The sequence below is a fragment of the Bubalus kerabau genome, chromosome 2 (assembly GCF_029407905.1).
Source record: "Bubalus kerabau isolate K-KA32 ecotype Philippines breed swamp buffalo chromosome 2, PCC_UOA_SB_1v2, whole genome shotgun sequence".
NCBI classification, from domain to species: domain Eukaryota; kingdom Metazoa; phylum Chordata; class Mammalia; order Artiodactyla; family Bovidae; genus Bubalus; species Bubalus kerabau.
The window spans coordinates 12,572,562-12,585,235 of NC_073625.1; the positions used below are offsets into that span (position 1 = coordinate 12,572,562).

At 57.1% G+C, this 12,674-nt stretch overlaps 1 protein-coding gene across 1 annotated transcript; it reads right to left on the reverse strand.

Annotated features, from left to right (window-relative positions):
• Window positions 1–7,611: 7,611 nt before the first annotated feature.
• Window positions 7,612–11,903, reverse strand: ZNF703 (zinc finger protein 703). Its single transcript, XM_055567102.1, has 2 exons — window positions 11,490–11,903; window positions 7,612–10,490 (listed from the first exon to the last, which is right to left on the reverse strand). The coding sequence occupies exons 1-2, from the start codon at window positions 11,721–11,723 to the stop codon at window positions 8,961–8,963; spliced, it is 1,764 nt and encodes a 587-aa protein (XP_055423077.1). The 5' UTR covers window positions 11,724–11,903; the 3' UTR covers window positions 7,612–8,960.
• Window positions 11,904–12,674: the final 771 nt, after the last annotated feature.

Below are 12,674 nucleotides of genomic sequence, written 5' to 3' on the forward strand. Positions count from 1 at the left end.
ATTTTTCCATAGACCAGGTCGGGGGGATGGTTTCAGGATGATTCAAGTGCGTTACACTTATTGTGCACTATTTCTATTACTATGACATCAGCTCTGCCTCAGATCATCAGGCATTGGATCCCGGAGGTTGGGGACCCCTGCTCTAGGGTGTGCCTGGCTTATTGTGTATTTGTTTGGTGCTGCCTGTATTTGAAGTTGTCCAAAGTGAGAAGGATAAGTGTGACTGTGTAGTCATACTAGTCCCTTTATGGACTGGGTACAAGCCCGTATATAACTCACACCACACACACACACACACACACACACACACACACACACAAATTCACACCTCCACCTACCCAGGAGAACAAACAGGACACAGGGAACGTGCAGCGACATCTTCCAAATGACTGTTTCCATTCTAAAATCTGGCCTCCGATTTAAACTCCAGGAGGATCATTTTATTTTCTGTTCCAAAGATTGATGGAGATCCCCACTGCCCACTCAGAGCAACGGTCCCCCACTGTGGTTTGATTTTCCTCTGCCTTTCATTTCTTCCCTTGCCAGTTCCATTTTCCAAAAGCAATTGGCTGTAGGCTGTGAAAAATAAGATTCTTTATGTAGACCTTGGTTTAACCTCCCAGGATTCTCAACACTATTTAAAATAATAATGCTTGACCCACTTAAGCATCCAAGCAGCCTCCGAAATACCGGCATCACCGTACCCTCAGCATTTTGTCGAATGAACAAAGTATTTTAATGCTTCTTTCTTTCCCTGGATGGAAAGTTCATATTACCGTATTCTTGTGGACCCTCCGCCCGCCCTGCATCACGGAGGTGAAGTCACAAGGAATCTTTTTCTGGATCTTCCACATTTACTGTCCTGATGGGAACTTCAGAATTGCATTAGACTGAGGACCACTGTCAGAGCCAACTCCGACCAGCATAGTGCATCACCCTTGAAACATTTAAAAACTCATAGACTGTTTTGATTAGAAAGGGCTTAAATGTGGAGGAAAGGGAACTCCTGTGCACCCTTAGTGGGAATTAAATGGGTGTAGCCACCATGCAAAAGAGTATGGTGGCTCCTCAAAAACCTAAAAATAGAACTACTGTATGATCCAGCAATTCCACTCCTGGGTATATATCCAAAGAAAATGAAAACACGAATTCAAAAAGATACATGCATCCCAATGTTTGTAGCAGCTCTATTTACTATAGTTAAGATATGGGAACAACCTAAGTGTCCATCAACAGATGAAGAGTGGATAAAGATGTGGTGCATACACACACACACACACACACACACACACACACACACACAGTGGAATACTACTCAGCCATGAAAAAGAATAAAATCCTGCCACTTGCAACAATGTGAATGGACCTGGAGAGTATTATGCTTAATGAAAGAAGCCAGAGAAAGACAAATGCTCTCTATTATCACTTATATGTGGGGTCTAAAAAAATGAATGAATGTATAACAAAACAGACACGCAGAGAACAAATTAATGGTTACCAGTGGGGAGAGAGAAGGAAGGCAAGAGAGGGGTAATGGAGTAGGAGGTACAAACTGCTATGTATAAAACAGATAAGGTATGAGGATATATTTTACAGCACAGGGAAATATAGCTATTATTTTACAATAACTTTAAATGGAGCACAATCTATAAAAACATTGAATTGCTATGTTGTATACCCAAAACTAATATAATATTGTAAATCAACTATACTTCAACTACAAATAAATAAAATGTTTCATGATAAAAAAAATGCTTAAAGATGATAAGGACCAACAGTTGCACTTCAGAAATGGGAAAAAAGAGACTCGGAGAGATTAAGTGACTTCTCCAAGGTCGAACAGCAATAATCTTCAGAACCAGAGAAAAATCCAGGTTTTTCTGGCCCCTGCTTCAGTGCTCTTTCTAACTCTATGAATGACGACTACAACTTTCTGGACTTACCAGGGGCCAGGGTGCGTCTCCGCTGACCTTGGATCTGGGGACGACCGAGGGGAGGCAGTTGCCTTCTCTCTCTGGCCTGCAGGTTTTTAATGTCTTCTTTGTTTGTTTGGGGCCCTGGAGACTGCGCTGAGGGGAGAGACTTTCGGCTGCTCCCTCAAGCTACCAAAGGACACTCACACCCTGGGTCTCCGTGTTGAATCATACAGTCACTTCATTTCCACTCAGCCAGCAGGTTCCGTTTCTTTTCTCTTAAGAAGTTTCCCAGCGCCTCTGTGATCCAAACCCACCGACAGCTTTTCCTGTCTTGGTAAGTATTAATAAAGCTGGCGCTAGGCCACTGCCCCTGGGAAAAACTTGTAAAGGCACTTCATCTAGGAAGAAGCATAAACCATTTCCAGGTCTGGAAGGTACAAGTGGGTTAAGGGAAGCCTGTTCCTTGTATTCCAAGGGGTGGTTCCCAGACCAGGGATTGAACCCAGGCCTCTGCAGGGAAAGCACCAAATCCTAACCACTAGGCCCCCAGGGAACTCTGGGGAGCCTATTCTTTGATCTGCTGGCTTGGAGCTCTGGCTCAGCCTGCTCATCACCATGGAATGAAGGCCTCATCCATCTTCCAGCGTTCAGAAGAGGACGGGCCTGAGGGGAACTGGGGAGCCTCCCAACAGATCAGGGCTCCCGTGGGAAGGTAGCCCCAGCGAGCTCTCCCTCCAGCTGCTGCAGCCCAACTGCTGATCTGCACAATTAGCCCCTTATTATAAATGGTCAAGTTCCCCACTGTCTGCACTGCACAACTGAATGCTTACTAGATCAGCATAAATGCAGTGGCAGAGAATACTCTCTCATTCTCCATCTCATGGGTGTGTCTTGTCTCCCCCAACTAAATTGGGCAGGAATCTGGTTTGAGTTTTCTTCTGTGTTTCCTGGCATCCGGTGTTGCGCTGGTCACATAACAGGAATCCTGTAACCTCTGCCTTGGTGATCCACCTCCTGGAAGTCTGACTCTCCAACACCAGGTCTGTATTTTCAAGCAGCCATTTCCGTGCTGGTCATTAGGTACATCATTTGTCAAAACAAACTGTGCAAGTGGAATGAAGTCAATAGCACTCTTGTGTCTGCCGCCCACTTTTTAAAAGTTGAAATCAACCATGTTGTGGTTTGGTTGCTCAGTCGTGTCCGACTCTTTTGTGACCCCCTGGACTGTAGCCTGCCAGGCTCCTCTGTCCATGGGATTTCCCAGGTAGGAATTCTGGAATGGGTTGCCATTTCCTTCTCCATGGGATCTTCCTGTCCCAGGGATTGAACCTGAGTCTCCTGCATTGGCAGGTGGATTCTTTACCACTGAGCCACCAGGGAAGCCCCCAAATGAACCATGGGGCTCCATCAATTTCCTGCAACCCCCCGACCTTGTTCTCACCCCTGTGTGGCAGGGTGGCTTCGATTCTGTTTTTAGCTTGGCCGAGCCCATCGGCCCCCTCCCCGGCCTCCCCGCTCTGCTGGGTGCCTTTCCTGTCCTTGGACTCAGGGGCTGACAGCTGGTTTGGGGGGACCGGAGGAGAGGATGAGGGCATGCTGAGTGTGACAATAGGGGGGGCTTTGTCCAGGGGCCAGGGTGCGCCTCCGCTGACCTTGGAACCGGGACGACCAAGGGGAGGCAGTTTCCTTCTCTCTCTGGCCTGCAGGTTTTTAATGTCTTCTTTGTTGGTTTGGGGCCCTGGAGACTGCGCTGAGGGGAGAGACTTTCGGCTGCTCCCTCCCTCCCGGACAAAAAAACGGTGCATGCTTTTCCTGTTTAAACAGGGCACAGTTGTGAAGTGCCCTGACTGCACACACCGAGGCCCGGCAACGGCTGCAATAAATCAATAGGAAAATAGAAGCTGCCAGTTAGACTAAACAAGTGCATTTGCAAAGACGGCTAGCTCTCATTAATCACTCTGACAGTCCTAAAAACACATTTCCCCTTTAATGACTGTATTTGGATAATCAGTGCTTTTTCCTCCTCAGTCAGAGTTTGAGTAACAGACAGCTGGTGTTATTACGGGCCATCAGGGAGGGGGTGTGGGGTTTAGGGTCGAGGGGGAGCCGACCACTGGAGGTCTCCTCGAAGGGGCCGGGCTGCCATGCGATAATGAGGGGGAGCTTTTGTGCTGCCATTGATGGCTCCTGGGCAGCCATGTGCAAGTTCCTCCCCAAACTTTGACACCCACCTGCATTCTGTGGACACAAAAGCCTCAGGGTGGGGTTTTGGCGGGGAGGGGTTGGCAGGTTTCACCTGGCTTGGGGAGGAGGCAGCCAGGCGAGGAGCTGGGTCCATGTGATCTGGCTTTGTTTCCGTGAGGTGACTTTGGCTTTCAGAAGGAAAGTTTGAAACCCGGGACATTCCTCTTTATAAATGATGTAACACATTAATGCACAGCGCATTATGAAAATGGTAATTCAAACCCATAGTGCTCCAAATTAAACCATACATTATCGGATGCACTCAACCATCTATTTTGCAAAAAGACAGGATGAATGAAATCAAGTCAAACAGAAAACTGGAGTGCAGCTTCCCCTGCAGAATGATTAATACAGGACAGAGTCGCGGCATTATTGGAAGACGGATTCCACGGAAACCCAGACATCCATCAGGAAGGGGTTAGTTCATTTGCTGAGAGACACATCCCAAGATGCTGGAGAGGCCAGGGCAGCTAGGGCTGCAAAGGATGGAGGCCCCTGCACCCCACACCTACCCCGTGGGCTGCAGATTCTCTGAGGATGGGTTTGTGGGGTGACTGGGAAGTTAAAAACAACCCCCTGCAATTCTGTTGAGCAATATCTGAGGGTGAGTGAGGCCTCCCCACCCTTCTCTTCCTCTCCCTGCTGTCCATGAGGCCACAAAAATAACCAGGCAGGAGGTGTGAAATTATGACCCTGAGCCAGGAACGTCCAGTGTCTAAAGGTCTAGCTGTGTGGCTGTCACCCTTCCCAGTGCCTGGGGAACACAGGCCCCCGGTTCTGGCGCCTGGAAGAGATTAGGAGGAGGGGCGGGAGGAGGGCTAGGGAAAGGAGGAGGAGGTGGAGAGATGGAAGGTGGAGGTGATGCTGGAGCAGAGTTGCTGGATGAATTATTTATGCAAATGAGCAGCTGGTGGGCAGCATTATCACTCTGAAAACAGCAACTTTGTTTCTGTAGCCCCTGCAAGTAACACACTCCCCTCTACCACCCCCAGCCCCAGTGAATGAAAACAGCCACATGTCTTGGGACCCTCACCCTTTTATGGTGGGGAGAGCTGGCGGCGGAGGGTGAAACCTGGGCCACTCCAGGCTACAGTGCCTGCCTGCCCTTTGAGTCACAGTGGGAGCTGGAACCAGCCTTTTCCAATCAGGCCAAAGGCATCCTTCCTGGTCTGCAAAAGCCGATGATACATTTTCTGGGGGAAACCTCCTCCTCTGAGGAGTTTCTAATGTGCATTCTCACACCTTTCCTGTAAGCCAAGTACCTGGAGAGAACTTTCTTTCATTATATGGGGAGATACCAAGTCTCTTCCTTTCTCCTGTCCCAACAAGGGGAGCCTGTGGTCCTTAGGAAGGTCTGAAGACCATAGTGTTAGTCGCTCAGTTGTGTCCGACTCTTTGCGACCCCATGGACTATAGCCCATCAGGCTCCTCTGTCCATGGACTTCTCCAGGCAAGAACACTGGAGTGGGTTGCCATTTCCTTCTCCAGGGGAATCTTCGCCACCCAGTGATCGAACCCAGGTCTCTTGAATTGTAGGCAGATGCTTTACTGTCTGAGCCACCAGGGAAGCCCCTGACCATAGTTTAAGAGAAAAGTTTAACTCCCCCTGCAGAGGGAGCAATTTCCAGCAGTTTTAGCAGGTATTAGAAACAAACAAAGGTACCTGAAAGAAAGAGGGAGATTTGAGAGGAAGGGAAGATTAACCAAGAGCAAACAAAATAACAGAGATAAAGAAAAAAATAAAGCAAGTAGCTACAGTTCAGTTCTTTTGAAGCTTCGGGCCAGTTTGAACTCTGAGAAGTCCGGTAAGGATGATCCCTCAGGAAGACTCTGAGCTCCCCTCAGGGGCGACTTCTTCCGGGCCTCCAGCCTCTTCCTTACCCTGTTTATCTCTGTGGGCAAGGATGCCAGCAGACCAGGTTCCTTCCCTGGGGACACATACAGGATCTTACTCCAGGAGTACAATTTTCTGCGGAAGATGACTGAGGTTCTCTTGACTAGGGAAGGAATTTTGCCCAGAAACAAAGCTATAGGGGCAACCCCTCAAGTCCCAAACCCCACGAAACATCTTACGCTGAAGTTCTGTCAAATCCCGAGGGGATGATGCCCGATGAGGCCAAGACCCACCCTGTGAGGAGTTTGGGGCCATTTGTGGGATGAATCAGCGCAAGCAGAGACCCCCGTGACCTCTGGGTCTCCGGACATTTCTAAAGCACACAGTTTGTGGAGCAGGAATTGCCCTAAAGTCGCATTCTTCACCGAGAACGTCAAGCAAAACAACACGAATGGCAACAGCAGCAGCTCCCAAAGCTGCGAGGCGCCTGACGCAGAGGAATGCGGCTCGGAGGGGACAAGGGGGGCATTTTTCAGCGCGCCCAACAGGTGGCTCCACGCCTTAGGCGCATAAGGCCGAGCATCCGAGCGCCGTGGCCCGCTGCACCCCGAGAGCTGGGCGCCAGGCGTCCTGCATCGGGAACTTGCGAGGGGCCAGCCTCAAGGGGCGCCCCCTGCCCCGGGGAGGGAACGAGAAAGCACCAGGGAAGACGCGCAGGCCCCGAGGCCCCTTGGTCCCCTCCTCCGGACCCCGGAGACTCCCAGCGCAGTAGAGGGGTGCTCCGGCCCTTTCCTTATCATCCTGAAAAACAGCACTCTCGCTGTCGCCTGCTCAAGGATACAGAAGCCAGTATCTATCGTGCCAGCTCAAGAAAACGGGGAAACCGAGGGTGGCTCCTACATGCCGAGTCATTGCCGCGCCTTCTCCGCAAATCCCAAACTGGGGGCGCAGACGGCTGGGGCCCACAATCCGGCGCTAGGCTTAGGGAGTCCCCAAGCTGTGAGCAGCGCCCTTCGCGGCAGGTGCGTGTACCCTTCCTTGGACTTCAAGGTGTATGAAAGGCACTGCCAGGGAGAGGAAATCCTCATTTTTTGAGTGCAAAGCGCGGAAGGCGAGTTTGCGGCGGGCGCCAGTCGCTCGCCTCTTTGCCACCAGGTGGCGCCAGAGGCACGTCGTCTTCGCCAGCCCGCGGGGCCCGGGGACGGTGCTGCCGAGTCTCTGAGCCCCGGATCCTGGGTCCCTTCTCCGCCCCTTGAGTCTCAAATCTAGGCCCTTATCTAGAGGAAAAGTCCTCTTGCACACACTCTCTCCGCCCCGTCCCCAGGTGATGTCAAGGCCTTTGAAGTGAGCTTGGGAGCTAAATAACCGAGTTGGAAAAAAAAAATGGGGGGGGGGGCATTTTATTATTTGTAACGCGCTGGCAGTTTGATTTTCTCCCCCACCTCCCGCATTCCCCTTCCTCCCCGACTTTCTTGAGAAAACGCATTAAACTCGTCCTTGAACGGAAACCCGAGAAGGAAACCATAAGGTGTTTTCAATGAGAATAAAAGAAGGGCATCTGCTTAGGTGTCTGGAAGTGGGCCGGAGGGTGAGGCAAGACAGAAACACACCACGGTGTGAATATAGCCAAGTACTCCATTTATTAACAAAATAAGTCTTACCAAGGGAGAGCTCTATTCATCTCAAACGGGCCCCGCAGCCCCCTGCATCAGGCCCAGAGGGTGGGAGGGAGGGGATCGGGAGAAGACCCTGGGCCGAGTCTTCGATCCCAGTAACTGAGGGAGCCCACGGCCAACTCTGGGGACTCTTGGGTCAGGCCTGGGAAGGGGTGACGGGCTCTGCTGTGATCCGTGTGCTCCCTGACTCCCCTCCCACACCCCCCAAAGGTGCTAAAAGGGTTGTATTGCCAGCTGATACTGCCACTGGTCTGCTTTGGAAGGATCTAGCAAGAATCACCGACCCAGCCCCCATCGCCAGGACAGGGACACCTGCCCCAATTATCAGAAAAAAACAATGACTATTAATGCACTTCGCAAACTATAAAGAGCCAAGTTTCATGCCAGCAGGGTCTTCTAGGACTTTTACTTGAGTGAGATGAGCCCTGCCGGCCCCCTCACCAGCAGGCGGTGGGACCACCCCGGGGTGTTTGGGGCCTTTCAGAGTCTGGAAAGGGGAAAGGCTATTGGAAGACTCTCCAGCCACTGACTCGTGCTCAGAGCAAGATAGGGGAGCAAGGCTCTAATTTGGGGGACCAGGGAGCAGACCAAGGAGCCCAGAGGGGAGAGAGTGGCAGGGGAGTGGTCACAGGGCAGAGTCCCGGGGCCACAGAGCTCAAGACCTCCAGCCCCCAAGGTCGCTCCCAACACCCCCGAATGCGTTACAAAAAAATACCTCCTCTCTGTTACTTGTATAAAGAAAAAAAAAAAATCCAACAACAAACCAGAACCTCGAATGGACGGAAACAAGAAGGAATGAAGGGCAGAGGGGCGGGGCAGGGAGGAGGAAACGTAGTTTGAACGTTAGGAAACATGCAAGCAAGTCCCCCCGGAGGGAAAACAAAAAGAAGCTCCCACGCTGCCCCCTCCTCCAGGTAAAACCAAACCAATCCAAAAAAAAAAAAAAAAAAAAAAGTGGCAAACTTACATCTAACAAAAAATAAAACAGAAAAGAAAGGCAGGGGGGCGGGGGGGGGGGGCATGTAGTTACTGGTGTGATTAATATTATTATTCGGGAAGGGGAGGGGCGAACAGACTCTTTGCATACCATTGACTCGTGTGGGTCGTTAATGCACTTATATTCCCAGCTTGTAAGCTAACATTATAGTAAATAAATACACAGTCCGGTGGGGAGGGGAGGGATCTGGGAGGTTGGGGGGGAGGGGGTGGTTCCGGAGGCGGGGGCAGGCGGCGGGGGGCTGCAGCGGCGGCGGGTGGGGCGGGAGGGCACGGGAGGAGGCAGGGCTGTGGTTACTGGTACCCGAGTGCCGAGGCGGAGGCCAGTCTCTGTCCGTACAGCGCGTACGGTGAGTAGTAGGGTCCGGCTGTGGGCAGCGACGGCACGGCCAGGCCCCCGGCTGTGGACAAGTGGCTCTTGCCGTACGGGTGGTACCGGCTTAGCCCCAAAGTGTGTGGACTCCTCAAGGACAGCGACCCCGGGCTGCCGGGGGCGGCGGGCGGGGGCAGGTGCAGGTGGCAGGAGGCGGCGGCCGCAGCGGCCGCGGCGGCACTGCCCAGGCCCGAGGCCCCCGGGTAGGCGGCCAGAAGTTTCTCGGCGCCGGGCAGGGCTGTGTGAGTCCGCAGGTGGCTGAGCAGCTCCTCCGAGGTGGCGAAGCGCTTGTCGCACGGCCCGCTGGCCGCCACCCAGTTGCAGCTGTGCGGCAGCGGTTCGTTCTGCAGCATGAAGCCGTAGGTGTAGAGCGGGTGGCCGGGGAGCGCCGCCTGGGCGGCGCTGGACGAGAGCGCAGCCGGCTGCAGCGGGTGCCCCGGGTACACCAGCGGGTAGCCCCCCGCCTTCAGGCCGGGCCCGGCCGGGTCGTGCGCGCTGCACGTGGAGCAGCCCGAGCCGCCGAGGTGCGAGGCGCCGTGGTAACCTCCCAGGCAGTAGGGGTCTCGGCATAATCCCTGCAGGAAGGACGGTGGGGAGGCCCCGGTGAGCGGGCTGGAGCTGGGGGGCTTGCCCGGCGGCAGGCCCAGGCCCCCGGACAGCTGGCCTCCCACGAGGCCAGACTTGCTGGGATCCAGGCCAGGCACGAACTGAGACGGGTAGCCGGCGTAGGCGCCCACGATGGAGCCGTGGTAGCCGATGCTGGAGGGAGGCAGAGGGAACACCGAGTGACCCGGCTTGTAGGGCGACACCGGCGCCACGTGGCCGGCCCCCACCAGCGCGGAGGGCGGCTCCGACTTGCGCCCGGAGGCCCCGGGCTCGCCGCCGCCGCCACCGCCGTGAGGGCCGGGGTCCCCGCTGCTGCTGCGGCTCACGGCCGCCGGCTCCGGGCTGGGCTTGGACTCCTGGTCTTTCTTATCCAGCTCCCCGCTGGCCCCGGTCTTGCAGTCAGAGTGGTGCGGGGAGCCGCCCCGGGAACCGCCAGGGGAGGACGAGGACGACGAAGCGGAGACCGGCGCTCCATGCGGGGGGAAGGGCGTGCAGGCGGCGCTGGGCACCCTGAAGCCCGCCTTGTCTCCCGGGGACAAGGAGGAGGAGCTGGAGGAGCTGGAGGACACGGAGGAGGAGCCGCTGTCCTTGCGGGAGTCGCCGCCCCCGGAACCCTTGGAGTAGGGCTTGAAGCTGGACTTGTCCTCGGCCGGGGAGTCCCCGAGCTGCTTGAGCGCCGCAGAGGCCGAGGCGGCGCCGGAGGCCGAGCGGCCGGGGTCCTTCTCCGCTCCCAGCCCGTTGGCCGCCGCTACCGAGTTGAGCTTGGAGGAGGGCGGCGGATCCGGCTTGCCGATCTGCGAGCAAGTCTGGGCCAGCAACGCCAAAGGACTCTTCTTGGCGTCCAGCTGTGGGAGACAGCGGCAAGGGGAGGGAGAAGGGGGTGAGACCAGGGACCCATGGAGCGGCCGGGGGGGGGTTACCTGGGGGGGCAGGGTGGGTGAGATGGGAAAGGAGGGCCTCGGGGAGACCGGCTGCGAGCGCGGGGGCTGAGCGCAACTGCGCTTACACTGCGCGTCGGTAGTGGTGGGATCCCTCGCTGCCCCGGGTCCCGGAGGTCGCCGCAGGCCCTGGGGAACGGGCCGAGGAAGGCGTCCACCGAAGGCCACCCCGGGGGAAGGTGACTTCTGTGGAGTCGGGGCTGGGGGAGGGGCCGTCACTCGCCCCCTACTCTCTCATCTCGTCCTCTCTAGGCCCGGGTTAAAAACTTATGCCTTCAGTTTGGGGAACTTCGCTTAGGACGGGTTTCTGGCGGTGACGCCGCGGGGTAGGAGCAGGGGAGAAGCTGGATCTTGAGCCTGGGCCGCCGCGGGCGCTCCCTTCGGAGCCCCCTTCCCTCCCGGGGAGGGCCCCCAGGGGAGCGGGAGGAAGAAGGAGCCGGGGTCGGGAGTGCCCGGGCGTCGTGCGCTTCAACCGGATGGGGCAGAAGCGGAGTGGGACGGGGGAGGGGGGTGGCGATCGGGCTTCAAAGAGAACAAACCCGGGTGGAGAGGTGGGGGTGGGGGGCCGAAAAAAGCCCAGGAGACAGACTCTCCGGCCTGGGGACTGGGTGCCGAGGAAAAGTAAAGGGCCCAGTGGACACTCCAAAAGCAAATCCAATCCGAGAGAGGAAACGCGAAGCTCCGAAGGGCGAGCGTGGAAGGGGAACCTTCTCCCCCGGGGAGAAGCCCGGGGGTGGTGGGGAGAACCCAGTGGGCTCCGATCCCTCTGTATCTCCGTCCCTCCTCTCACTCCGTCGGCCAGTGGGGACGGACCCGAGGGTCGCACCGAGCCGCGGGGCGCAGGGAGCCGGGCAGTGGTGGGCGGAATGGGGCGGGCGCTCGGCGGGCAGCGACCAGGGGACTGACCTCGATGGGGCTCACGGGCGTGGAGGACAGCGGCTGCAGGTACTCCGGGTGCAGGAGGTGGCCGGTGTGAGCGCTCAGCATCTTCAGTACCCGGATGGGGAGCCGGTTCGCCTGGCGCAGGGGGTCCGCCGGGGGCAAGAGGGACACCGCCGCCGGCCTCTTCCCGCCGCCGCCGCTGCCGCTACCGCTGCTCTCGGGTGTCCTTGGGTTAGATCCAGCGGGCGAATCGCTCATTTGGAGGAGGCAGTGCCGCTGGGGGGGCGGGGAGGGCGGGGGCGCACCGGGGAGGCGAGCTCCCGGGGCGGGTGGGCTCGCTCCGCAGCTCTGAGCGCGGTGCAGCGGTCGCCGCGTCTCCACCCCTCCTCCTCCTCCTCCTCCGCTGCCGCCGCCACCGCCGCCGCCGCCACCGCTGGCCCGGGCGAGCAACACAAAAACCTTCGCCTTCCGCGAGCCGCACGTCAAATAGCCGCGATCGGCAGCCACACTTCAAAGGGATCGCCGCGCCCGCCCAATCGCCGATCTCGCCGGGACCCCGGGGCGGGGAGAGCGCCCGGCGCCGCCGGTGGGCGGGGAGAGCCTTAAAGGGGCCGCGCCCGCGAGCCGAGGCGCCGCGGCCTGGACCCACCGCCGGCCTCCTCCCCTGCCCCCAACAGGGCCGGCCCGGGCCCCGGGGTCCCGGCGAGATCAGGGCTTCCCCGGGGACCCTGGGCTATGCGCCCTGCCCTCCGTGGGCTTTCCTGTCGCTCTGCGCTTTCTCCCTTCGCACGGCTGGGGTTGGGTGGGGTGGTGCTGGCCGGGGAAGGGGGACAGATCACCCGCAGTCCGTGTGTCTCTGGGGTGGGGTGAACTGGGTGGGCTGGGGGACGGGGTAGGAGCCCCTGGCGGCCGGCTCCGGGACTGCCAAGTCCCAGCCGCTCCCGGAGGCCGCCTGGGGGCGGGCCGCGCCTCCAGAACCCCAGCTCGGCTCGGGTCCTGCTCGGGTTTTCAGCTCTTTCCCCCCTGACTTGGCTTCCTCCCGGGTGTGCTCACTAGGAAGCGCCCGAACCTCGGAGGCAGCCACAGTTCTCGCGACGCGGCGAAAACCGCTCCAGCAACTTTGAGCCAGCCCTGTCCGCAGCCTGCAAGTTTGAGGACTCCCCTTCCGGGGTGAGATGGTCTCGATAAGGCGCGATCCCTGCTTGTGGT

What these genes read in the sequence shown, in the direction of transcription:
- ZNF703 (XM_055567102.1), bottom strand. Translation starts at nt 11,723, where the DNA reads ATGAGCGATTCGCCCGCTGGATCTAACCCAAGGACACCCGAGAGCAGC. An exon ending in CGCCCGTGAGCCCCATCGAG is followed by an intron (nt 10,491 to 11,489) that starts GTCAGTCCCCTG and finishes TGTCTCCCACAG; the next exon opens with CTGGACGCCAAGAAGAGTCC.